The 27,921-nt window shown below is 38.4% G+C and overlaps 1 protein-coding gene across 3 annotated transcripts; it reads left to right on the forward strand.

Annotated features, from left to right (window-relative positions):
• The first annotated feature begins 27 nt into the window (after positions 1 to 27).
• Positions 28 to 27,583, forward strand: LOC121316374 (protein lin-54 homolog). 3 transcript variants are annotated; one of them, XM_041251455.1, is made up of 14 exons: positions 28 to 258; positions 14,222 to 14,993; positions 16,706 to 16,823; positions 17,403 to 17,536; positions 18,624 to 18,779; positions 18,901 to 19,108; positions 19,668 to 19,741; positions 20,184 to 20,378; positions 20,849 to 20,946; positions 21,782 to 21,853; positions 22,183 to 22,285; positions 22,378 to 22,515; positions 24,522 to 24,724; positions 24,987 to 27,583. In XM_041251455.1, exons 2-14 carry the CDS (start codon positions 14,262 to 14,264, stop codon positions 25,186 to 25,188), a joined length of 2,433 nt encoding a protein of 810 aa, XP_041107389.1. In that variant the 5' UTR covers positions 28 to 258; positions 14,222 to 14,261; the 3' UTR covers positions 25,189 to 27,583. The 3 variants fall into 3 exon arrangements, with proteins under 3 accessions (XP_041107389.1, XP_041107401.1, XP_041107394.1); XM_041251467.1 differs by having other exon boundaries at positions 28 to 211; XM_041251460.1 differs by lacking the exon at positions 28 to 258 and adding an exon at positions 1,738 to 1,946.
• Positions 27,584 to 27,921: the final 338 nt, after the last annotated feature.

The following is a 27,921-nucleotide window of genomic DNA, read 5'->3' on the forward strand; positions in this document are numbered from 1 at the left end:
GCGTGGTTTCCAAGGAGGGCGCGGCGTTATTATGGGATGGTAGAGGTGGAATGGCGCTCGGCGCGTGATTTTGAACAAACGTCTCAGTTTCTCTGCGATCGAGATGCAGCAGTAAAGAGAAAGGATGAGAGCCAGGGTGTAAATAAATATCAACGCATGAAGCTAGAGCCATCTGAATAAGACACAAGGAGGATCGGGATCAGGAATTCATGTAAGAGACCGTGACAGCAAAACATCCATACACCGAACTAGAGGCTGGTGAGTGAGCTATATAAACACACCACCACACAGTGACTACGAGGAGCGACGACTGTGTGCAAGTCAGTCGCAGTAGCTTTCCTGCGCTCAACAGCATAGGATAGGAGACGCACAAATCACCTGGGTTGACAGATGTAGCCATTTGGTTCACTGGTCTAGAAAAGTGCTCCAAATCACGCCAATTTTGCTTGGTCAGCTGTTGTTTACAACGAAATGATAGGTTGTAGACTGTAATGTCATGTTTTGTTGATGCAGAGCGGATAACCTAAAGCAAATATAGCCAAGTTGCACTTGTCATTGTAAAGTCGGACTTCCTGACACATTTTTGAAATGTGCTGGCTGGAATTCTACACGCAACACGCACTGCACTACAGCTGTCAACGCACCCGTCATTACATTACCTATTTATTTGAGCCAGCAAACTGTTGCCAAGACTTTGTGTGTAGGTGACATAATTACTCATAGTACCGGCAGAGTGAGTTAGTTACTTTAACCATGCGTTGGATGATGAAAATATATAAAGTGTCATTTTCTATCTTGCTTTAAGTTCTAGAGTTTAGGTTGGTTTATTTTATTTTTAATCAGACCCTTTAACAATAATTGCCGTCTGTAAGAAAAGGGCTTTATCATGCTGGAGTTAACGTGTTTAAGTTTTGTATTTTTTTTTTAATATATAGTACTTGAGTGTTCCGACGTGTAAACTTAAGACAGTGGGGCTTGAGGCTCAGGCCCATGCTGACTCAGGAGCGTCTCTGCCAGGACAGCTGTTCCTCAGATGTCGGTGACATTCATTTAGTTTGTGGGTCAATGGAATTGTACATCTCAAAACATTCATGCAAACAACATGGGCTTAGTTATGGTGCATCTGTTAAGATCAGGTTTGTTTAAAGCGGTCACTGAAGTAGATTTTCATTCAGTTGCCCTACATTTTAGGTGTCCAAAGCAAACGATGCATTTGGGGACAGTGTTATTAGCTATATGTCGCATGGTAACTTAATAACACACATTCATGCATTACATAATGTTACGGTGTTTAATGTTTTTTTGTGCAGATTTACAAAAACATAGATTTTGAAACCGAGTTGATTCTGATTATACTGATACCGTTGTTTTTTGTGAAAGTTTTTATTTACAAGGTAAGAGATTATATCCCTCTTAACGCTAAACATTTGGTCTTCGTGTGTGTGTGCGCACAAGATATTGGAGCACTTCTGTTTGGTTTTGGTTTTTTGGTTCAGTTTTCGGTCTTCCTGCCTGGTTAACTTGTAGTTATTTAGTTGATGTTGTTGTTTTATAAACTTTTAAAATGTTTTCATTACTTGTAAGCTGTACGTTAACAGTTTACATATCATATTTATTATTGTCTATTTTATAGTGCGATTTGATGGGCGTTTTTTCGCTTTGCTCTTGTTTTCGTGGGCTTGGCGAGGAGGTTCTTCCTTTACTGCCCAGTGAAGTTGAACTGATGACGAGGTGAAAATGGCGGATCTTTCGAAATCCAATCCCAGCACTGAAATAGAAACGCAACACATTCACACACAGCAGGCTGGTCTTCGCTCACATTTTATACAGACGCAAAACTAACCTATGCATTTAAACACCATTCGACTAAGAAAATAGAAAAAAAAATATGTGTGTGAATTTTTACCTATTTATAAACGCGGCGATTAATTTGGCCGATTGCTGAGGTAAGGACAAATATTTTATTTAAGGATCTTCAAAGGCCTACCAGCCGGCTCATAATGTTTGAAAAAAAGTTATTTATTTATGTTGGCTTATATGAGCATGTTGTTGTTAAATTATTACAATGCTACCGTCAGTGTCTGGTTCACAATGATGTGCGCACAGACGTAGTTTCTCAGGCTCTGGTAAGAACGTAAAAAAAAATCTGTGAGATCGCCGGCGGTTTTAATTTATCTCGATATATCTCGATTCTTTTCTTAAACGATGTTAATTATAATAAATGACAAAACTGTTATTCTGAAGTGTATGTTGGATTCGAGTCACTATGTTGTCTAATTTATGGTTTGTGTAGAACAACATGTTTCAAATGATTTAGCACGTAGCAACTGGACGCATACAAAGAAAATAAGGTTGGTAATTTACAGTAATGTAGTTTTCTTAAATATAGATTCTGGCTTTTAAGAAATGCATTATGTTTGCTAACTTGGTACTGACAGCACTGCAGAGTAGCAGGTGACAATACCGTTTACCAATACAAGTGTCATTCGCTAGGCATGTTAAACAATTATATATGCATTCTTGTGTCTGCATCCTCCAAGATTTGAAGTCATTAGCACTCCCATGTTCACTTTGCAATTGCAATGGACTTAAATCTGCTAGAAAAATACCCACGAGAAAATATTTTCTCGTGACTGGGATGTGATGCAAAAATACGTATTTATGTTTTTTTTAATTTTTTTTGCAGTTTACTATAATATAATTATTTTGTATAAAGAGGCTTGTGAAAGGCCCATGGTGTTATACTCCCGTGTATTACAAGCCTGCCCTGGAAGAAGCATTGTCTTCACCAATGAGGGTGCAGTTTTATTCTTGTAACCATCCATTCCACCTTGAAGGGCACTTTTATTCTGCGGACGCTCAAATAATAATAGCTAATGTTAGCTGGACAGGCTACTTTTTAAAATAAAACATTTCAGTGATAAATAACATCGTAAAGCCCCTATGTGAAAAATTGTAATCTGAAAAACATTTTTTTTTTTTTTTTTTTTTAATCCAAGCACAGTACTCAAAAGCAACTGATTTTGATTGTTTTTGTTGTCAACTACTGACAGATTTAAACTGGGTAGTTATTCTCCTGTACTTGTTATACTACTGTTACATTTGATTGTAATGGAAGATGTAAACAATCTAGTGCTATATATGTACCAGTTTTAAATAAATAAACTGAGTCATATTGATATTGATTGGGAATGATAAATGCACATTCAACTTAGACTTAAAATAAAGTTGCAAGTAGAATAATTGCATGGTGGTATTTAACATTTCTTAAGATGTTTTGTTAGATTTTCTCATTTCTAGCCATTTGATAGTGTGACTAAGAGGCATAGCTAAAATCCTGACTAAATCCTTATCAGAATCCAGATTGTTTTCCTGCATGAGTGATTACCAAAAATAGAGGCTCCAGTCATTGCTGCAGAGCTGGTGTTATGCCTGGTAGATAGGGTTGGTACCCCTGGGACATTCCCCATGTGGTCAGCTGTCTGCAGAATCAGTGGCAGCCTTGTCACTGGAGTTGCTCCTGAGACTGAGAGGACTTCCAATTTGGTTATCAAAGCAAGGGAAAGAGGAGGTTTGTTTCCAGCTAGTGAAAAGTTTTCTTGACAAAAAGTGGGGGTGAGTTTTCAGTTCACTTTACCACAATTCCTTGGTGATTGAAATACAAAAAGACAGACGGTTGAAGACATTACAAGAGTAAAAGACATCGTTCTACAACGATTTTAATTGATTCCGCACTTTTAAGTAAATTTCAGTTGGTTACTTCAGCCTACAGATTGAGCTTCAGAATTGAGCTGAGAGAAAAAACGAGAGAGAGGGTCTGTGTTACTACAGTATTCTTCAGGGTGTCCTGAGACCAGTTGTTGGTTTCAGCCGCATTGACTAAACAAGTAATATCCCCTGACTTTCGCAGATCAGACTATAGTAGGGATGGGAATAAAAAACATGTTTGAGTACTTGAGCACTACACATTTCTGGATTAATTTGGAACTCCTGGTTCCCATCTTCAGAAACAGCATTGGTGCAGTAGATGGAAGTCTGATTATCACATAGTTTTCTAAGATTTTAATTACTCATAACAATGGCTTTGGTCTGTTATCAAGAAAATAATTAGTTTGCCTTGCATTCTTGTGATTAAATGTTGGTCAGTACTGATCGGCTTCCAGCAATCAGCAAGTTGTGTATTTGAAGACCACAACAGGCTCTACAGAATAGGATCAACCAAAATCCAGGAAAATCCCTGCCTCAAGATTTATATTTTGCTTATATTTTGTGTAGTGGAAGATACAGGTCAGATATTTAAGCTCAGTGATTTGCAGAGATTCACCCCATTTTCTGGGGGTTAATTTAACTGTCCCACAAGGGGTTTCTGACCTTCAAAGATGGGGTAATTTTGGATACTTTCATCCTGAAGCCTTTTTGTGGGGTCATTAAATCAGGTTGTAAAGTAGGTAGACCGTAGCAAAGCTGCATACTGAAAGTCAGTTAAATTATGAGCACATCTAAGCAATTTGAAAGTCATATCTCTTCTACTTTAGAAGGAACATGGACTTAAATATCACTCAGGAATTTGACAGTTGGACAATGTATCAATTTTAAGGCCCCCTGCAACACAGAAATACTAAAGCGGTGGTACGTCATGTGGATGAATTCTACAGAAGACGTACCTGGCTATCTGTACAGAAGCATTCATAGGGCTACTGACATAATTTTTAGATCTTCAAAATCACTCGTTTCAAGTATGACCACCCACCCACCCCCCTCCCCCAGCAGGGCGTGTATCTCTGCAAATCTTCATCATTGAGCTTAAATATTTGGCCTGGTTTCACACCTGACCTGTATCTTCCACTACACAAAATATAGGCAAAATCAAAATCTTGAGGTGTGAAGCCCTGGTTGAGTTGACATGGAATGACCCAATCGCCCTTCATGAGAAGCATATTAAATATAAAATAAGTCGAGAATGGTCTGGGATGCAGTAAATTAGAAATGATGAAGTTAATCAGTCATTCTAAAAGAAAAAAAACTGTACATTTTGTATTACAGTATTCCTGCATGATTATTTTGTTGTGGGGTGATAACTAATGATCATGATATTATAAATTAATTAATTTTGTGCATATAGCCACTAATTTGTTCTTCTCTGTGAAACCATGGAGTAAAAAGAGTTATCCACCAGCAACCAAATGATGCTGCTGAGAAGATGGTTTCCATTGTCAGGCTATCTCTGTGATCACAGGCTTGTACTTGTTCATCACCAGTTTCTTTGTCTTTCTTCCATCTGTCATTTTTGTTAAAGGCTTTGATTCACAGCAGACCTGGCGTCAATTATAATTACAATTACAGCACAATTGCTGAAATTTTGTTCAATTACAATTAGTTACAATTATGCTGCAGTGATTAGTTACACTAAAAAGTAACAAACTACACAAATTACCATATTTACTGTATTTATTCTAAATAACCAAACAATATTTACAAGTACAAATACAGAAACATACTATATACATTTTTTTCTGAAAGTGGTTGAAAATACAAGAATAAGGCTCGAATTACAAATAAATGTGCAATTGAACTGTAACTTATCAATTGTATGGTATAGTTACAATTATGCAGGTGTGCCAAGGTTCAGCTACCATTACAATTACATTGTAATTGTAATCAATTACAAATTGCACCTTTTTACCTGTTTCCTGTTTAAATATTTATATTAAACTACAGCATCATTGTGCCCAAGCCCTTCACAAACACTGTTCTAAGGATGGAAAGCTTCCATTGCTTTGCTGTTTCAGATTACGCTGACTGTCGTGGTATCGTGTATGTCCACTGGTCCGCTGGGGCATGGATAGGATGTTTGGTAGTTTATGGCTACCCTGCAATACCACCAACAATCTTGGAGGCCCCCTTCCTACTATAATATAGGCCAGGCCCAGCTTTGTTTAGTTTCTGATGTATTGGGATTAGGCTTCAATACTGTATTTGGATGGTTTCATTAATTAACTTCATAGCAAGTTGGTATGGGTATGAAGTAATTCAAAAACTCTTAGAGCATGGAATCTTTCTTATTTCACAAGGGGCAGAAAGTTTCATTGGGTCATGTTGATGGTTCAATCTGATTTATAAAAAAAATCTATATACCAAGTGAATCTTAAGAAGAAGAAGAAGAAGAAGAAGAATGCATTAGCTAAGATAACAATTATTTATTAGCCATACCAAGTTGCCAATTGAGTGTAATTGATTTTTGATGGGTTGTTGAGCTGTATGGAATTGGCCTACTGGGGTACAAAGAGTGTGAACATCATTTTAAAAAAATATTCCAGTAGAAGAATATAAACTGATAAATATTTTGTTTCATAAATGATGTCACTGTGGCAGAGCAAAGCTCTGCCCTTTTTAAATTGGCAGGGATGGGGTTAATTTCCCCTACCTGCCTGGGTTTATTATGTTCAGGTGGCTGGGGTTGATTAGGTTAATTAACGGTCAATCAGCGCCCAGCCACCTGACATAAAAGGAGGCCTCTGCTTCTCATGTGGGAGGAGGGAACTGAGGCAGGAGGTTGGTGTTTGTGGTTTTTGTGATTTGTGAATTCTACATCCAGTGAAGGCATTGCCCAGCCTGGAAACCTTTATTTTTGTAAGTTTGTTTTTTGTACTGTTTTTTTTGTGTTTAAATCCCTTTATTTTGCCCTTGTGCACTTTTATTTTGTGTTATTTATAATAAAATAGTTATTTTTTTGAACTTCAGACTGTCTCTGGGCCTCTATCCACTCGCCAGCCTGCCACAGTCACATATTCAAATAAATAGAAGACTTTCTTTAGATTCTGTGTCTCGTTAATCAGTGCTGAAATAACAGGGTTTTGCTGTTTTAGAATACAAATAAAAATTATATTTGTTTAGTGCTGGTAAATCAGAATTTTGCTTACAAAACTTGAGGTCACTGCTGCTGCCTAGATTGGGATCTGAGGTCTAGAAATTAGAATAGTTTCATTGTAACAGCTGTGTGTCTTCTGATCTGGAGATCTGGGGCCGTATTCACAAAGCTGACTGAAGTCTAAGACTAAAAAAAGGGCTTAAGTCGTTTTTGCTGACTTTGTTATGACCAAGTCTTAAGTCTGTTTTCACAAAATGATTTTCTGGGGGGTCTTAATTTAGACCAGCATTTCTGTCCTTGCGCAACGTCTTCACTGTCTTCCACTTGAGAGAAAGCCGTTGCCTGAGGGACAAATTGATCATTTAACTTTTTCACTGGGACTTAAGAAAAATCATTGTCATGTAAATATCAATAATGTCAAATGTATATATTATAGAATTTCATAATTTTAAACTGACCTATTGAATTATTTTACAGTGGTTAGACTCTCATTGATATATATATAAATATATATATATATATATATATATATATATATATATATATATATGTAATATATATATATATATATATTTATATATATATAGTGATATAGTCATGTGATTTAATTAGTGAAATAATAACAATGCATACTTTTTATGTGTTGTATTTAATGGAATATTTCTTAAGTATTTTTAAAAAATATTTGTTTGTCTCTTTTGTATTTGCTTTTAGATATCCCTTTAAGAAAGACGTTCTTGCTTTTTAATGAGATGCAAGCATTTTTAGAAACAGGATATAGTTTCTGGTAATAATGGAGTAACCAGGCAGAGGGGAAAACAGGTGAAGAAACAGTAGTAGGACCCACAAGAAAGGGAACACAGGCTGTAGATTTGTTTTATAGCTGTGGAAAGCTCGAAATACATTTTTGCTTAAAAAAAAAAACAAAAAAAAAAAAAACAAACGCTATATATAACAAACACAAAACTACAACGGAGCTGGTATTACTTTGTATGTTTCTACCTCTGCTAATGAAGTCTTCATTCCTCTCAAGCCTTGCTTTTGGTGCTGCTTGTTATAAGTTAAAGGTAGATTTACAGCCCCGATTATAATGTTATGTGTATGAGCTACATTGCAATAACATATTCAATACTGTAATACAAAAAAAAATCACCTGCAACAAAGCTGGAATTGCACTGCTTTTGTTAGTTGATGGAGATATCGGCATGTGAAATACTTGTTAGGGTTTCAATTGACAGTCTGTTAAATCGGTATTGGCTTCTTAATCAATTCTCATCTGGATGATTATCAAATAAATCATATACTATCACCTGTCGAGCATGGGAGAAAAAAGAAGTTGTTTCAATGGCAGATCAGGACTTAAGCCTCCTCCAGGGTAGTCTTAAAGTTAAGACCTTGCTTAGACCAAAATTAAGGTAAGACTCGTTCCGGAATAAGACTTAAGTCCAAATGGACGACTTACGACCAGTCTTAGACTTAAGTCAGCTTTGGGAATACGGCCCCTGATCATGAATAAATCTAAGCATTACACACAAAAGACAATATTCCTCCGTCCAGGAGAGCATCCACCAAGAAAAGGTGTTAAAACGAAGCCTCGCCCAGGACAACTGGAAGCTGCTAGAGACTGGAAAATGCTGGCAGATGTTGGTCAACGGCTTATTTTTCCACCTGAGATTGACACCACTAACCTTCGACTAGACATTATCTTGTAGTCTGGATCGGCACGCCTTGTTCATGTAGTAGAGTTAACAATGCCATGGGACTGTGCTGTGGGTGAGAGGGTTGTCGAGGATTTGTGGCACACTCTACAACCCGGTTTCTCAGATGTCAGGTTCAGTGGCCAAGAGTTGTGTCCCACAGTGAAGAACATATCTGAAGCAGCATAAAGGAGCAGCAACTGGCTATGGCTGTGACGGAAAGATTCTGGCTGGGTATGTTAAAAATTGAACTGTGTGACGTACAGGTGTAAGACGCATGGGCGCCTACACTCATATCTCCATTGCAGGGAATAACTTATGGTTTGTTGCTCGTGGTATGTGTGGCTGGTGTGGGAGAATTATTGCACTTCCACTTTTCTACATGTTTCCAGACTTTGGAGGAGCCACTATAATGGTGTCGGTCATGTGATTTCTACTGAGCTAGAACGCAGTGTGTCAGTTGGACAGACACCTGTCTGCACTTGGCATTTTAATGTTGAGCGCTGAATAAATGTTGCCAGAAAAAGGGTCAGCTATAGGCCAGCTGTCAAGCACATGTGCGCAGGACTGAAAAATAGCTGTGGTGTTTGGCTGTCTCCGAGTTGGAGGAAAAGCTCTTCTTGGGTTGTAAATGTAGAATATTGTATTGGGCGATTTCAAGCTGATTTCCATCGTGGATGAGGGCAGAGCATACAAAGTGGATGTAGCCTAGTTGAGGCGGTCGTATGTACGTACTTCACGCATTTAAATGCATGTATTAATCCCAATGTAGAAATAATTTGGTACGACAGTTGTTATGGTCTCTTTGCTCCCACAGACAGAGCAATGATACCAGTGCCCGTGCTAGGATCCAATGGGCCTTGGTGCAAGAGTGGGAAGTAAACCCCCCCCCCCCCCCACAAAATGGAACAGTCTGTTTTTTAATTGACACTGACCTATTATATAATTTCATGCTGAGTCACGCCTACGTAGCTCTGATTTGTTAAGATGTGTTTTGACTGACAGTACAACTTTGCCACAGTTTATTTTTGAACCACCGGGAGAACCAGTCCCCCCCCCCGATAGTGGACTTTTTGGGGGGGGGATAAAAAATTGGTATGCTTGGTATGTGCAGTCACATCTCTCTCGCCCCCCTTGACATCTGCCCTGAATGACATTGATTGATGTCCGTATAAGTGAAGAAACAGAACTGCTTTCCAATTATGAAGACACTTGGTAAGGACATTCTTTATCAAGTTATCAAGAGTATCAGGATTTTGGATATATATATATATATATATATATATATATATATATATAAAAATTGTTTTTCTGTTTCCTCCTGGTACCTAATAACATCCTGTGTTAGTCTCCCTCAGCAACTATATTCAATGAGTGTGGCTTAACATGCTCCCATTATAAAATTACAGCAGTCCTATAGTGCAGATGTTAGCCTTCCTCCATTGAGTTAACATTGGTACTGTAATGTGTTCTGGGTCACACGGTCCTATCAAACAAAGAAGCCTAGATTTTGAGTAGTACGCTGCCTAAATTGCAAAGGGATGCTGTGTTTTGGTTTGTTTTTTGTGACCTTATCATGGGAGCACTTGGTTCGTTGTTTAATGGTGATACAGTATGTCTTGTGCAGCACTTTTAAAGTTGTGTTAATGCAAATAGAATATTGGTGGTGATGGGATTTCTGCAAGTTCTTTATTTGCTCCTCAGCCAACCTGCTTCCTAAAGAATGTTTATAGTAAGAGGCGTGTTATCGCAGAACCTGAGGAATACATTTCTCAACTTTTACTGAGGAACATTTAGCCAGGAAGCAGGTCGCCCCGTTCCCCCTTCCCACAGTATCCCACTCATTGAGAGGCAGAGCACCAGCATTGTTGCAGTACAGGGATAGTCTGGAAACGCTACAATACGTTTCTTGTAAACCCTGGAGGGTGTTCTGTAACCTGTTAATATCTACACCTTGGAGTTACGGTCTTAGTTGCGTAGTGTGCTGTTAACAAGCTAACACCAAGGCTTTAAAAACAGTTGCCAACGTAGTTGATTGAGTGGTTTTCCAGGTTTTATTTTCACATTCATTCTGAAGTCCGTTCTAACTCCAACCACACTTTAGACTGTATGACCTTCACTTTATGCATAGGAAGTGAATCTGTAGCATGGTGAAAAGATGAACAGAGTTTTTTTTTTTTTTTTAATATATCTAGAAAACTAAAAAAAAGTACAGTAAATGTTAAGGCATTTGCAAGAATGTTGTGCAGAGCAATTTAATTCACATTTTATACAGATTTTACAATAGATATTTTAACAGTAAAAATGTGTATACTGTAAATACTTTTCTGTATTTAGATATTGTAAGGTCTTGCATAGTTTGGCTCCTGCTTATCATGACCTTGTCAATGGTTAAATCTAACTAATAGTTATAATACTACAGTAATTTATGGATTTTTACTTCCTTATAATGCCAGGCTGAAGTCTGAAATTACACAACCAGTGTCTTGTGCCAAGTTTTTGTCATGCATGCGTTAGATCAGGGTTACCCACTGTGTCTGCTGGTTTTCATTCCAATTGAGTTTTCAATTACTTAATTAATTAAACCCTTAATTGAACAGATAATTTGCTTACCTTTTTACTTGTTTTCAGCTCTTATAATGGGTGCGTTCACGGAGATCATTCTGCGCAGATTCTGTGCAGAATCTGACCCTTTTAGCCAATGATCTTCTAAGAATGATCTCTGAACACAGTCATTGGCTAAATTGTTCAAATGATCTCAGTGAACGCACCCACAGTTGTAGATTTCTAGTTCGCTCTAACGTTTTATAAGTAACTTGAACTCTGCAACTGTTCAAGAGCTGAAAACAATTAAAAAGGTCTAATAAAGCAATTATTTCATTTAAGGGTTTAGTTAAGTAACTGAGAGCTCAGTTGGAATGAAGACCAGCAGATACAGGGGTTCCCCAGGACCAGGATTGGCAAGCCCTGCATTAGATAACAAGAGTAAATCTGAAATGGGCCAGGAATGAGCTGATGGAACATTTGGTGTCGTGTAAGTGATCAGACAGAATACATAGACCTGAATCACTATTACTGCTGCTTTGCGGATTTCTGATTTTTCTTCACGTTATTTGTTTTATATCTGCTGAACCCCAGATTTTTAAAGGATTTGTGTATAAGCTGTCAAGTTTTTCTGCTTTTTTTTGGGGGGGGGTAAGTATATATTAGCTTTGCACACAGTGTCGGAGTGATTTTGGCCCATTCTTCGGCAGATTTGCTCCAGATTGTTCAGGTTGGTTGGACGACGCTTGTGAACTTTTTTGTTCTTGAGACACTCCAATATTGCTTTGGCCTTGTGCTTGGGATCATTGTCCTGCTGAAAGGTGAATTTCCTCCCAAGCTTCAGTTTTTTAGCGGACTGAAGCAGATTCTCTTGCTTGTTAACAGGAAGAATGGATGTATTTTGCTCCATCCATTCTTCCTTCAATTGTAACAAGATGCCCAGTCCCTTCTGATGAGAAGCATCCCCACAGCATGATGCTGCCACCACCATACTTCACTGTAGGGATGGTGTGTCTTGAGGCACGGGCAGTGTTAGGTTTGCGCCACACATAGTGCTTTGAGTTTTGGCCAAAAAGCTCTATCTTGGTCTCCTTTCACCACAAAACCTTTTCCCACATTGCAGCTAGGTCACTCATGCTTTCTGGTAAAGTCCAGACATGCTTTCAGATGGTACTTTTTGATTAATGGCTTCTTTCTTGCCACCCTCCCATTCAGACCAGTGTTATGCAGAGCTCTTGATATGGTTGACTGGTGCACCATTACTCCACTCCCAGCCACTGAACTCTGTAGCTCCTTCAAAGTGATTGTTGGCCTCTCTGTGGTTCTCTCACAAGCCTCCTTCTTGTTTGAGTTCTGAGTTTTGAGGGACGGCCTTTTCTTGGCAGCGCCTGGGTGTGATGCAGCTTCCACTTCCTGATTATTGATCCAACTGTGCTCACTGGGATATCCAAACACTTGGATATTATTTTGTACCCTTTCCCTAATCTATACATTTGTATTACTTTATCTCTAACTTCTGTAGAATGCTCTTTGGTCTTCATTTTCCTTCAGATTCACAGCCTTACCAATGATCCTTCAACAGTGGGGTTTTTATCTAGAAAATGTGACAGCAACTTTAATGGTTCACAGGTGGAGGCCAATGGTAAGGTAGTTGTGTCCTCATTAGGGCAATTTCTTTCATCGGTGCAAACTGGGAGCTTCCACAGCACGGGGGTTGAATACTTATGCAAGCAAGATATTTCAGTTTTTTATTTTTCTTAAAAATATTTCTCAACATAAAACCAATGTCACCTTACAATAATTGATTCTGAGTTTCAGTGTTTAAAAATAAAATATCAAACAGAACGAAATTTCAATGTACCATTTGTAATTCGGTAATATGAGAGAATTGGTCAGGGGTCTGAATACTTTTGCAAGCCACTGTGTGTGTGTGTGTGTGTGTGTGTATATATATATATATATATATATATATATATATATATATATATATATATATATATATATATATATATATATATATATAGCTCTGGAAAAAATTAAGAGACCACTGGAAAATTATCAGTTTCTCTGGTTTTACTATTTATAGGTATGTGTTTGGGTAAAATCAACATTTTTGTTTTATTCTATAAACTACTGACAACATTTCTCCCAAATTCCAAATAAAAATATTGTCATTTAGAGTATTTATTTGCAGAAAATTCCAACTGGTTAAAATAACAAAAAAGATGTTTTGTAACAAAATATGTAAATATGGTAAATGGCAAACTGTTAGCAACACTAAAATCGAAAGAAAAAATAAAAACATTTTTTGCCAGGGAAAGGTTGTCTTGAAATAGTTCTAAACTACAATGTGTTTTTTTTTTTTTTTTAAAACATCCCAACAAGTACACCCTTGACCACGAACTGTTAATACACAACACGATTTTTTCTAATCCACTAATACCTTAGCGACTGGTGTGGTTGTTGTGTGTGGTGTTTTTTTTTTTTTTTTTTTTTTTTTTTTTGTTTTAAACCTTTTAATAGATTGCTGCATTTAAATGTCAAGTTCCTGTATAAAGTTAGCCGTATCACTTATTTGTTAATTTTCAAAAAACGTAAACATTACCTTTAAAAGATTAGTCTGTGTTTTTGCCACAGGCTCTCAGGCAGCCATTTCTGTGTTTCTTTGTAACCAATAGGAGATCAACTTCTTCCACAGCTAGCCAATCAGAAATGATAAGGGTGGCACATAAGCACTTTTTAAAATTTTTGTGCTTGCGTGCTAGACTTCCGCAATTCAGTTTTCAGAAACTTGCGTGGATCTCTAGAAATATACCCGGAGTGTCTTTCTTGCAACAGAACGAACATAGGAAAAATAAATAAATACAAACGACTTGTCCGACGGGAAAAGTATAATGGCAAAACTTGTTGTCCTTCACACAAATCTTGTTTCCCGGGCATCAGGCGATACGAATTGCACACCCCTGCTACACCGTACAGCACACGACCTGTTGCCTGAGTTTCCCTTATTGATGGCTAAGCTACTGAACACTACCTGAAATGTTCATTGAACTGGCTGTTCCATTCACACTTAATGAATTCCTAATTATTGTTGCTACTTGTTGTTTTGCAGTGGCTAAGTCTTGGAGTAGCAGCAGTGGCAGTGTGTGAGGATGGAGGTGGTGTCGGCGGAGGTGAACAGCCTGCTCCCAGAGGAGATCATGGACACAGAGGCCATTGTGCTGGTGGAGGACGACCATGTGGGGGCCGTGGACGACTCCGAGTTGGAGGAAGAAGTTCCCATGGAGACAGAGTTTGCAGGGATCGTCAGCCTCGACACTGCAGTGCCTCAGACTGTCCAGGTCTCTGAATCAAAGACCCCCAGCAGCATAGGCAGCCAGCTGTTATTGACCAGCTCCATCACTGCCACAACCACCAGCATGACAGGGCTCAAAGCAGCAGCACCCATGCCAGTCAGCACGCAGCCTAGCAGCAGTGTTAGTGGAGGGCTGCAGAAACTCAACACTCCCGTCCCCATCACAGCCAACCAGGTCATCCTCAACAAAGTCTCACACTCCCCCTCGTCTGACCTCAAGCCCAGCACCACACAGGTGTTCAAACAGGATGGACAAAAGCTGTTTGTCACCACCATCGGCAAGTCCGGGCAGCCCATTGTGCTGACACTGCCCCACACCAGCCATCTCGCCCAGTCCCCTAAGGCTGGTCAAGGCCAGGGTATGGGGCTAGACACCAAGATACAGCCCCAGCAGTTTAAGGTGGTGACCATTGGGAGCAGGACAGACCTCAAGCCCGTGATTGGTGTGCAGGCCATGGGCTCTGGGAATCAGCTGATCAGCACATCACAGCATTCAACACTGCAGGCCCAGCAATTAAAAACAGTACAGGTAAAAAAAACAAGACAAATGTAGGTGTAGTAACACAGAATGAACAGAAATACAAACTGGTTTGGATTAAAGTACAGTTGGTGGTAACTGCTGTTCTAGCCTTGATTGTTATACACACAATGTATGTTTCTAAATGCATATGTTAAGTTGATTACAGAAAACTCAGGGGTCTATCAAAAATGCCTACACTACAGTCATTACTTCCAGTTCCAGTTTTGTTCCCCAAACCAAAATTAACAGAAATGAGTCCCCTTTAACAAAACATGGAATATTTTATTGTGTGAATAACGATATCCTATAAGAGGTAAATCCCAGTATGGTTGTATAAAAGTACTGAAAAGAAACTGCTACGAGGAGTCTATCAATGACAAACGTTTGTTTTTGGAAATTATGATTTGTTGTTTTAACTTTCAGATAAACTACAACTAAAGGCATCTGTACTCAAATTAATTTTTTTATTATATTGACTGTTTTTACGATGCAGTAATTGGCATGGCTATTCCATAGTTCTTAATGGTGGAAAATAGTGTTAACCTACTTTTTTGGCTAAGCTGCCGATGGCTGTATCTTGTGATTTCACTTGGGTTTATTTTGATTTTGTCTAGCCTGTCCTGTTCAGAGGATAAGTAATGTAGATTACTGGCATCAATTATTATGTTAGGGGGCAGCATTTGGAAAGTAAAGTTTAAAAATGTATGAATGGCCCCAGCCCCGAGCAAATCAGAGAGATCACAATTTGTTTTATACAGTACCACTTGCTCAAGTTATTTATAGGTAAGAAGCATGTTTACTATTGAATATCAAAGACTGTTCACATCTGATTAATGTAGTCTATAATACTTGGATGATATTCATGTAGTGTATAATACTTGGAATGGTATTCCTGTTATCTGTTTTTTATATTTTATCAAATGATGTTGCAGGACAGTTTTTCCAAAACTAGTCCACGTAGAGTAAAAAAGAAGTGGTTTTTACCCTGGTTTTTCTCCCTAATTTGGAGTGCCTAATTATTATTATTTTTTTTATCCTGGTTCACCGCTGCAACCCCCTGGCGACTTGGGGAACGGAGGTTGAAACACGCGTCCTCCGAAACTTGTTCCTGCCAATCTGTCGTTTTTTTTGCACACCAGACCTATAGTGCCGGAGGACTAGAGAGACCTGCATGGCTCCACTGCATCCCCACAGCCACAGGGGTTCCACTGCAAACCATGGATTGCCCCTGTCAGCCAATTGTGTGCCGCCCCCTTGGAACCCCCGATTACGGTTGAGAATGACGTAGCCTGGATTCAAATCTGTGATCTCCAAGCTATAGGGCGTATCCTGCACTCCACGCAGAGTGCCTTTTACTTTATGCGCCACTCGGGAGCCCCCCTGAATCATTTTTAAAGTTTGCCGTTTTGTTGTTAGCATTATTCAGATAGTAGTTGAACATACTGTACTGCTAGTTTCTTTTATCTTTTAGAATATTTGGGCGTCAAGGGTGAATATTAAGGTCTTTCCCTCTTCTGCATTTAGTGTTCATAGATTGAATGATTACTAAATTGCAAGTTCCCTTTAGGGTAGGACTCAGTAATTCATGGGAACTGTCTGTTAACTGATTCCAGTGATTAGTTTCTACATAAACATTTTTTAATATAAAAATGGGTGTTGCAATTTGAAAATGTTAAAACATTTGCATTTATTTGATTACCTGTAAAAACTTAATGTTGCAGATTGCTAAGAAAACACAGACGTCTTCAGCAGGACCAATGATCACAAAACTTATCATCTCAAAGCCATTGAACAGTAAAGCAATGCCTGGTCAAACTTCTGTTTCGCAATTGATTGGAGGTAATGGTTCTTGTCCATTATATATTCAAGGCACTTTGTTGGAATTAAAGCATCATAGGGGATATTGCCAGTTTATTGATGAATTTCCCAAGAGTTCCAGCACTTGTCGTCTGATGTTTATTGCCTCCCTCCCCATATACAGCTCTGTTTTAAAATAATACTTTTAGCCTGTGCCATGCCCTAGCCCAGGTATGAATGTCATAAACAAATTGCTCTGTTTGGTTTTGTATTTTCAGCCTCACAGTATTGAACCTCTAACAATTTAAATCATCTGTTAGGACTTGCATGTTAAATTACAAATAATTCAATGTATGGGTGATTCACTAATGACACACACACACACACACACACATCTTTCTTTTAGCGCTATTTGTATGTGGGCCTAGGTGACATGTTTTTGGCCAATTATTTGAGAATCATGTGGAATTGCCCTTCTACATAAATGGAGATCAACCACTCTGCTTTGGTTTAAGTTAAAGTTCCATTTGCAGTTTATGATGATCTATTGTGTAGTTTTTTCTGTGAATTTCCAGTCTCATGTCTTTTTTTTTTTTTTTTTTTCTGATTGCTGATTTGCAGGCCGAATCCTTACCCAGAACCCTCCTGGCACACCCCCGAGGACCCTTTCTTTCACGGAAAGCATCGTAGGAGCTGCTCTCGGTTCAACACCGCAAAGCAAGATTGCCATCTCGCCCCTGAAATCTCCCAGCAAGGTCAGGCTCCTAACTCCCCTAACAGCAAGGGTTGTCCCCTGAACCTGTCGCAGTGATTCTGTGAGCACACTTGGAACAAAATTGAAGGGGCCGATCAAACCAAATACTATAACCCTAAACCCCCATATAAAACTCTGGTTGTGGGGGTCCCCGAGTGGGTCACCTGGTCAAGCACAGCCTTGTGGTGTGCAGGGTGAGTGGTACAGTCAGGGAAGCGCAGGTTCGTGTCCTGGCTTTGTGAAGAGACCGGTTTTCACTGGGGATTCCGGAGGGAACGTCTCGTTGGAGCTGGTGCTCCTGTGGGTTAGGGAGGCGAAAACCGGAAGGACTGTTTACACCGTGTAACAATTTTTTTTTTTTTTTTGTTTCTGGGTAGTAAGTGTTATTTTCTAATTGCTTATGCCTCAAAAGTATAGAAAATGGCTATTACTCCCCACAAACTTTGCTTTTGTGACCAGGACAGTGATATTTCAAAATATCACTATTTCCAATGGGAAAACAGGCAAATGTGTTTTTGTTCACATAAAGTCAGAAAAAAACAACATATGAATCCAAATTAACATGTATTTATACTAAAGTAATACAAAAATGACTACAAAAGATTTAGAAGCGAGTAGTTTTTTGAGATTTACGATTGTACTGTAAATACAGTATAATCGTAAATCCCAAAAATATATCGGAGAAAATCACTGTCCTGGTCACATAAGCAAAGTTTGTGGGGAATAATAGCCATTTTCTATACTTTTGAGGCATAAGCAATTAGGAAATAACACTTGTGTTATCTAGTGTTATCATGCTTCCGCGGAGCCCACTGGCCATTGTCCTCCAGAAGCCTACTAACTCACTAAAATTCATTCTTGAGGTTCCTGGGTGTGAAAGAGGAAATTGGCTTAATCGGAGGCCACCCACTGAACTTTCAATTCTCCTGAGCTGTGTGGGGAATTGCTGTGGTGAGGGGATGTAACTGGATATTCTAAATTTGGGAGAAACTTGGGGGTAAAGTAATTGGGCACTCAAAATGTTGGCTGTATACTGTGATTTATTAGTAGTACTCTATTCTGTTCTAACCTTATTGTGTGGTCTGCAGCTGACGGTGGTGTCTGTGGCCTCCCAGTCCCCAAGCTCACCTCAGAAGTCAGTTGGGGTCCCGTTGAGCATGGCCCTGGGACAGCAGTTCCTGACAGTGCAGCAGGCAACCCAGTCTTCTCCAGCCAAGGGCATTTCCAATCACTCCACACAGCAGGTAAGTTCCTATTCTGAGTTTCACCATTGTGGTGTATATGCTCAAGTCATTTAGTAAATTACAAAGGTGGTGTTGGGAGTGTGGGTCTGTAACCGGTCTGTTGTACTGCTCTTTGATGCAGGGAGTGAAACCTGTGCAGACCATGACAGTAAGTGGCGTGGGCACCCCTCAGTTTAAAACCATCATTCCTCTGACAACACCACAAAATGTGCAGCAGATCCAGGTGCCTGGCAGTAAATTCCACTACGTGCGTCTCGTCACTGCCTCCACAGGCAACAGCTCCCCACAGACAGGCAGCCCCAGCATCAACTCACACTCTCTACAGCAAGGTAGGTGTCTGCTCTCAGTGTCTTAATGCTGGACCAATACACTGTAGAGCGCAGTGGTGGTGCAGGGAAGTGATGCACTAGATCAACTACAGAAAGCTTGGGATTGAATTCAGCTCGGGTCACAAGTTAAATGACTTTGGCAGTCTTGACTTCACCCTCCAGTAGTTCACAACCCAAAACCTCCACAAAGTGCCTTTCTTTGCTCAAGAAAACCATAATATATCATAGTGATGGGAAATTTCCTTATTCTCTTGCCAATACTTTTCCAGGGAATTGCCATTTGAACTTTGGTAAGTGGAAACTTTGACCTGTAAAATTGTTAACAATGTTAATCCCTGCTATTCATATCTCCAAAATGCTGTGGGAGACATCTTATTTTGTGCCATACTACTTTTTTTTTCCATTATACATTTGTATGTTAAATATGATAGTTTTGCAACACTAAATAATCAATTTTTATTGTTCATGCAGATTTATCCATACAGGTGTTGAAATCTGGGTGTGCCAAATTATCTTTTCAGGATTTGTTGTAATTCAGTTCTCTAATCTCTGTTAACAGCCAAACCGGTAGTGGTGAACACAACACCAGTGCGAATGTCTGTTCCAATTGTCTCAGCACACACCATGAAACAGGTGGGCAGAAATTCCTGATTCAAAACCCATGAAAATATTCTCATCGTAGCTATTAGCTAAAGGTTCGCGACAGCAACTGTTCTATGGTTTTAGATTGTGTTGGCTTTAATTAGATCATTGATGGGAGTTTTTATTTACAAAATTATATAATATATAAATGCAGTTTATTGGTGATACACAGTGCTTCTCCCTATCCACTGAGAGATAGAGAAGATTTAATTTTACACAGGACAGTGGCCTGTCTAGATCTCTGTAGGCAGGTTATAAAAAAAATCCCTTTGTTGAACCAATCCGTCTTGCAGGGGTGGGAGAAACAAAATGTTGTCTATGTGGTGGTTGTCAATAAGATGAGTTGATGACTATATCTGAACTGCACTCTCTTTTATTATTTTTTCCCCCCACAACTGGATATACATGCTAATCGAACTTTTTGTGTTTTCAGGTGGTCCCAAAATCTCTAAACGCAAATTCACAGATTGTTAGTACTCCGTCACAGCAAAGGCTTATCATGCCAGCCACTTCTTTACCTCAGATTCAGCCCAATCTGACCAACCTGCCCCCAGGCACTGTCCTGACACCAGCTCCTGGCTCAGGAAACGTGGGGTATGCTGTCCTCCCTGCTCAGTATGTCACACAGGCAAGTAAACGTGTGTGTGTGTGTGTGTGTTCTTTATCCTCCATCAGTTGTACTATGAAAGCAGAAAGGGGTGCTGAGGAATTTTTGATTTTTATTTTTCTGTTGTCTAATCCAAAAACCTTACACTAAATAACTTTGAGATCAAAAATCTCTCACGTTTCTTGTATGAGACAGGGACGTGCGTAGCATCAACACAAAGGTGCATCTGTTTTTAAATGGAACAAGTTTTGTTAATGGTTACTAGAAAGCTTGGTCTTTTATAGTACAATGGGCCTTTCACAATGTCTTATCCTGCACTGGATGCATTATATTTTATTAAAGATTTGAATTTGAAGATCAGTTATTAGGCAGTATATTTCCAGGGAACACAAAGAATATGAAGGCAATGCTCACATTTTGTGCAGTAATCTATAAACCGTATACTCTATAATACTACAATCTAATGTAACAATAAATATTTATATTTTCAGCTCCAGCAGTCAGCCTTTGTGACCTTGGCAAGCAGTACTGGGTTTGCACCAGGAGCAGCAGCTGCTATCCAGACCCAGGCCCGGTTACCACTCAATGGGTATGTCAGTTAAGAGTCGCAGTGCTGAGAATATGAAGGGATACAACGTTCAGTACACCGCAATAATAATAACTGCTGTGACCATTCTTCACAGGAACTAAACTGGGAAGATAACAACATAACATCCTACTCGCACACTTAAAAAACCTTTACATATTTTGTTTTGGGTTAAATAAAAAATATTTGTGGAGCACATTAAGTAAATGTGCTAGTGCTTTCTCCTTCTGAATGAAAAATTTCCTTGGCAGAGTTTGCAAATTCCTTTTTCTCCTGCTTTGGTAAAGAAATTCCACACAACGCTCCTTTGCTTGGATGCCATGTTAACAACAACAGAGTAATATAATAATGCAAAGAATCCTATTATTATTATTATTATTATTATTATTATTATTATTATTATTATTATTTCGAGGTTTCCAGTACTGATAAAGGTTACACAAGTCTACAGATCTGAAGGGACTAAATGTATATGTACTATATAGTATTTAAATATGTATCATGCACTTAAAGTATTAATATTGTGATTTTTTTTTTTTTTTTTTTTTTTTTTTTGGGTAATCATTATCTGGAAGGTATTTTTCACGGCAGTTACCCGATTCTGGATTTTCTACCCGTGCCGATCTGTAGTGTTGTATAATGCATGTCAAAGGTCAAATGAAAAACTGAGTTGTCGTAGGTCAGACAAATTGCACATTCATGCACATTAAAGTGCAAGGGCACTGAACTGGGGGTGCGGCATGTACAGGGGTTACAGTTTTGTTCAATGGCTTTCAGCACCCCTACTGTAAAAATTGTTTCAGTGCCACTGTTAGTGTACTTTTTTCACTTCACACAGGTTGTCTCCGTCCGATTCTGCATCGCGACCCAGGAAACCATGTAATTGTACTAAGTCCCAGTGTCTCAAATTGTGAGTATGCACTGCTTCCTAACACTCTCATTTTACAGTACTCCTTCAGATAGTGCATTTCAATAGGCCTATACTGTGTATTTCGATGCAAATGCATACAAGTGCAAGGTTAATGGTATGAAAATGTATACATTTAGTTTACGGGTATTTTGATAATGAAAATTATATTACAAATGAAGTATTTTAGGGATATGAGAAATAAAAAGGAATTGGGTTATTGTAGTACAGTTTCAGTTCTATGTAGGCTTAGGCTTATAAGGGAACATTTCTGAAAAACATTTGATCTGTTTTTTTTTTTTTTTTTTTTTTTTTTTTTTTTTTTTTTTTAGGTACTGTGATTGTTTTGCCAATGGAGAATTCTGTAACAACTGTAACTGCACAAACTGCTACAATAATCTGGAACATGAAACCGACCGACTTAAAGCAATAAAGGTAACAGTGATGATGAAGACGAATGTCTTCAGTGTACGTGGCTACTGTTGAAAAAATATGAATGGTGGTACATATGTTTAATCCTTTTGCAGGCATGCCTAGACCGCAATCCAGAAGCATTTAAACCGAAAATTGGAAAAGGAAAGGAAGGTGAATCAGACCGACGGCACAGCAAGGGCTGTAACTGCAAACGCTCAGGCTGTCTCAAAAACTACTGCGAATGCTATGAGGTGAGTTTCACCACTGGAGCCCAGCCTGCCTCAGCTTGGCAGCACCTTTCTTTCTTTGGTTTAATAATGTACCAGCCCAGTCAATGTTAATGTAAGCCTCTCAGTAACTTGCAAAAGTATTGAGACCCTCTCACAGTTTTCACATTTTGTTGCTTTAAAGCTTGTAGTCATGACACTTTGAAGTAGGAATTAATATGTGTTCTATACACAACCTACTCCACACATTCAAAGCAAAAACAAAAAGAAAGAAGTAAATATATCATTAATATGAAATAAAAATGGAAAAGTCATGATTGCATAAGTATTCAAACCCTTTGGTGTGGCAAACCTAAATGAATTCAGATGCACAAAATGACCTTAACGAGCCACACAGTAAATAAGTTGAATGGCCTCTGTCTGTTTGCAATATATGTGGTACTCATGATTTCAGAATAAAAGCATCTGTCTTTGTGAGGTTCCTTGGTCCTGTAGTGAATTTCAAGGAAATACTCAACCATGAAAACCAAAGAGCTTTCAAAGCGAGTCAGGGATAAAGTCATTGAAAAGCACAGATCAGGACACGGGTACAAAAAAACTCCAAACTGAGCAGCCGGGCAAGGAGGAAGTTGGTGAGGGATGCCACTGTGAGGCCAACAACAACTTTGAAAGAGCTACAGAGTTCAATGGCTGAGATGGGAGAAAATGTGCATCAGTTAACAATATCCAGAACACTTTGCAAAAGTAGCCTGTATGGAAAGGTGGGAAGAAGGAATCCATTACTAAAAATAAGCCATCTCAAAGCCTGCATGGAGTTTGCAGCAAAGCACCTGAATGATCTTGCAAAAATGTGCCAAAAGGTGTTGTGGTCAGCCAAGCATTACATTTTTGCGCAGACCCAACACAGCTCATCTCCCAGTCAACGCCATCTGTACAGTCAAGCATGGTGGTGGCAGCATCATGCTATGGGGATGCTTCTCCTCAGCAGGGACTGGAAAGCTTGTTAGGATTGAAGGAAAGATGGATGGAGCAAAGTACAGGCAAATACTAGAGGAAAACCTGTTTCAGTTTGCTAAAGACTTAACTGGGGTGAAAATTCACCTTTCAGCAGGACAATGATCCCAAGCACAAAGCCAAAGCTACACTGGAGTGGCTTAAGAATAAGAAAGTGAATGTCCTTGAGTGGCCCAGTCAAAGTCCTGACTTGAATCCTATTGAGAATCTGTGGAAAGACTTGAAAACTGCTGTCCATAAGTGATCCCCAAGCAACTTGTGAGATCTTGAGCAAATCTGCCAAGAAGAATGGGCACAAATTGCTCAAGCTGGTGTGCAAAGTTGGTAGAGACTTACCCAAAAAGACTTGCGATTGTAATTGCTGCCAAAGATGCTTCCACCAAATATTGAGTTGATGGGTCTGAATACTTATGCAGTCAACATATTTCAGTTGTTTCTCTAGTTTTTGCTGACATTTACTGTAACTTACCCTTTAGAAGTCTTCAGTTTAAGCATTCAAGTTTTGACTAAAATATTAAGTTTAAAAAAATGTGTATGCATCATTTTGTAATTTCACAAAATGGGACACCACAGGAAGGGTCTGAATACTTTTGTAAGGTACTGTGTGTGTGTGTGTGTGTGTGTGTGTGTGTGTGTGTGATATATATAAAATAAAATGTATGTATAATATAACTGCAGTACAAATACGGAGAACAAACCTTAGAGTGTTTGTTTATTGTAACCTATTCCTTTAGAATGCAGTACCTCCTCTTTATGGCTCATCTTTCTCCTCCTGTTTTTAACTTGGCCTGCATTTTTTGCTGATATACAGGAATAAACTAAATAAAACCATATGTACTGGGTAATGCAAGAGTTACACTGACCCCTATTTACAAAGTTATTTGAGTCAAAGTTTTTAGAAATAAAATTAAAAAAAAACATTTTTTAAATGGATGAAACTCTTGTTTAACAGTAGTCTCTAGCCCAGTTTCATGAATATCAAAGTTAATTGTCTTCATGTGCTCTCCGCAATCTAGGCAAAGATCATGTGCTCTTCGATATGTAAGTGCAACGGCTGTAAGAACTTTGAGGAGAGTCCGGAGCGGAAGACTCTGATGCACTTGGCGGATGCAGCGGAAGTCCGTGTCCAGCAGCAGACAGCAGCCAAAACTAAGTTGTCATCCCAAATCTCTGATCTGTTAACAAGAACAACACCGGCTGTCACCAGTGGAGGGGGAAAGTAAGTGAAAGTGGACTTGTAAGATACTTTAGAGCTAGTCCGATTTCAAAACCAATTATGTGGACCTTTTTTCCTAAACACACGTTGAGTTTCTGTGTCCTGTGTCTTAAAACTTGGATTGCACACTAACACAATTTCTTGACGTTACCATGAGCTTTATTTCCCAAACCTTTTAAGTTGATCTTGCGTGTCTGTTTTAATAGATTTGTGGAGTTCGTGCTCAAGGTGCACACTTTTTTTCACAGTATTTTCTTGATTCCAGGTTGCCCTATACGTTTGTCACCAAAGAGGTTGCTGAAGCGACGTGTGAGTGTTTGCTGGAGCAGGCGGAGCAATCAGAGAAAGCGAACAGGTCCCAGGCTGCAGCGGAGAGGATGATCATAGAAGAATTTGGACAGTGTCTTCTGAGGATTATAAACTCTGCTGGAAAAGCAAAAACTGACCCCTGCTCTATGAACTCCTAAACTCTCCAAATAAAGCCTTTGTCCTCAACAGAGACTGGAGCAGGGTTAAAAAGAAAGAAAAGGAAAGTTTGCATCTGCGGTACTGGCGATGGACACCTCTGTCTAAGAATAATCTGTTTGTTTGGAGCTTGTTTTAGAGTGACCTGATAATGCGACCATGTAAAATTTAAATAGATATTTTTATGAAATTTTCCTTTGGATCTTTGACTTCTTCAAATCATGTTGCTTCTTTCTGGTGATATGATGATGAAACTTTTAACCATTCTTATTACCATTAAGCTACACATAAATACCTTTGTATCCCACTCTCACTAAAAACAGTTAATCTTTGGTTGGTAGGGTTTTTTTACCATTAGTATTCTTTGCGGATTAATTTGTGAAGTAAGGCTCTTTCAGGAACCAGAACTAATCACTGGCTTTTACTTGCCCTTTTAGAGTTTGTGGACTTCCGTTTTTCTTGTTCGGATTGATCTATCCATATAGATGAATCTTATGTAGCCATGTACTGTTTTCAATTCACTGTGAAGCTCCAATCAGGTAGACTACATTAACTGCAAAGTTTTTTTTTTTTTTAAGTGATCATTGTATCAATTTCTTTTTTTGCAAAAGGAAAGCAGCAAATAAAATGTAACTGAACAAGGAGAAAACGAGATGGGTCATTACATTGCCCACAGCATATCTATTAAGTTTTTAGACAAAGGAATTAACTGTACATTTGAGGTTTGAATCAGTGGGTTATCTCTTCCTTTATGATGCAGCGGTAATGTATTGAAAGGATGCTTGTTTCAAAATCCATCCTTTAAAGAGTTACAGTATACAGTTCCAAAGCTTTACTGTGGTGGCCTTCATTGCATTGCACTGGGTTTTGCCAATATAGCAAACTAATGTGGATCGCCTGCTTTGATTCTTGTGTGTGGAATTGCCTCCCCTCTGAAAAGCATAGCTTGCCTCTCTGTCGTTGTGTAGATATACACAGATAAGCTCTAGAGACAGGCTCATTAATTTGTGCTAAGTGACTGTCTTGTCTAGACATCCTCATCAGATCTGCCCAGGTCCTGTAGTTGTTGAGTGGTGCTCTGTTTTTCTACAGCTAATATGAAGGTCTCTTACTGACTTTCAAAGTAGCCTTGGCTCAGTGAGGAAGCAGAGAGTATAGCTGGTACACTCCCCCCATCAGCCATGGTCTTTCAGTGTGTCGTCCTGGTTCTGAAATGTGCTCGAACTTGACTTACATGGGCCCTCTTCTAGTCAAATTGTAATCTACCCATCCAGGTATCTGCCATGAACATCACTAGAGGATTACAGACTTCATCTTTTCTTGCATTTTCCTAAATAACAAGCTGATTATACAGATAAGGGTTGTGTGAACTGAGTAAACTCTCCATATTTTCAGTCAGCTTTGTTCCTTGGATGACTTGATCATGATGGCATGCCAGTTCTCAAAGGTAGATAGCTCTCCAACAACCCCACAGCCTTCATTTCTAACAGGGCAGGGTACATCAGTGCTTTTTGTTTAGTTTTTTTCACATTTCTGATCTGTAAATATATGTGCCAAGCTAAAATATTTTCTTCTTGTTGTATATTTTACATCTTACCTAAGTACATTTACTTACAAATAAAATGTTACAATTTGTATTTTTTCATATTGATGACAAGAATTACAGCACTTCACTGTAGCCCTCCTATTCACCGTGTACTTGCTGGGTGTCTTTGTTTTTTGTTTTTAAAGGGAACAAACAACATTATAAAAACATGAAGCAAATATCCTTATTTTAGTTCATTTTATTGTTCACAGAAAATAGCACAGTTTTTTTTTTTTTTTTTTTTTTTTAAATAAATGTGTACATAGCCCACATGCTAAACTGCCTCTGATTTAGATTGAGGAGTATGGAGAGAGATTGTACAGTATAAATGTAAATTAGTATAAGTGAATAACTGGTTTATTAGAGCTTCTTTGTACTTTATCAAGGTTTAAACATTTGCAATATCCTTTTTCACGAACTCAAGCTCTGTACCAATATGTAAATATGTTGTGTTTTATTCTTAATTGTACTTCTGTGATGTGTATTTAAATCTTGTGTGAAACTGAATGTCTAGTATTTGGATTTGTAGATTGTGTATGATGGGGAGACCATTGCTTGTATTAATTTGAAGGTGAAATCCAATGTTTTTAGTTCCATGTTTGTTTTTTTCTTTTTTCAACCTGCTTTGTAAACTCTTCTGCTTGTTTTTTGTGTAGAATCATTTAATTTATCAACCTCTGTTCCCACCTCTCTTCAGTTACTTAAAAGCATTATGACAACACAGTAAATAATCATTCAAATTTATTAAAGGAAAAATCATTTAATTTGCAAAAAGATTTATATTTAGTAAACATACTAAAACTGTTCAGTGACAGTATATTGTACACAAACTATAAAGCAAATAAATTTATACAGTTCTGTAAGATGTGTGTATATATAAATTAGTGTGTATATATATATGTATGTATGTATGTATATATATATATATATATATATATATATATATATATATATATATATGTATATATATATATATATGTGTGTGTGTATATATATATATATATATATATATATATATATATATATATATATATATATATATATATATATGTATATATATATATACGTGTGTGTGTGTGTATACCGAGCATCAAAAGAAACTCTTTCTTGACCATGTCACGCTTGAGTGACTATGAGTGAAGCATATGCA

The sequence above is a fragment of the Polyodon spathula genome, chromosome 1 (assembly GCF_017654505.1).
Source record: "Polyodon spathula isolate WHYD16114869_AA chromosome 1, ASM1765450v1, whole genome shotgun sequence".
Lineage (NCBI taxonomy): Eukaryota > Metazoa > Chordata > Actinopteri > Acipenseriformes > Polyodontidae > Polyodon > Polyodon spathula.

Bases quoted from the DNA above. Each gene is read 5' to 3' on its own strand.
- LOC121316374 (XM_041251455.1), top strand. From the start codon at position 14,262: ATGGAGGTGGTGTCGGCGGAGGTGAACAGCCTGCTCCCAGAGGAGATC. The intron at 19,742-20,183 runs GTGGGCAGAAAT...TTGTGTTTTCAG, and splicing joins CAGCACACACCATGAAACAG to GTGGTCCCAAAATCTCTAAA. The intron at 22,286-22,377 runs GTAACAGTGATG...ATCCTTTTGCAG, and splicing joins ACCGACTTAAAGCAATAAAG to GCATGCCTAGACCGCAATCC.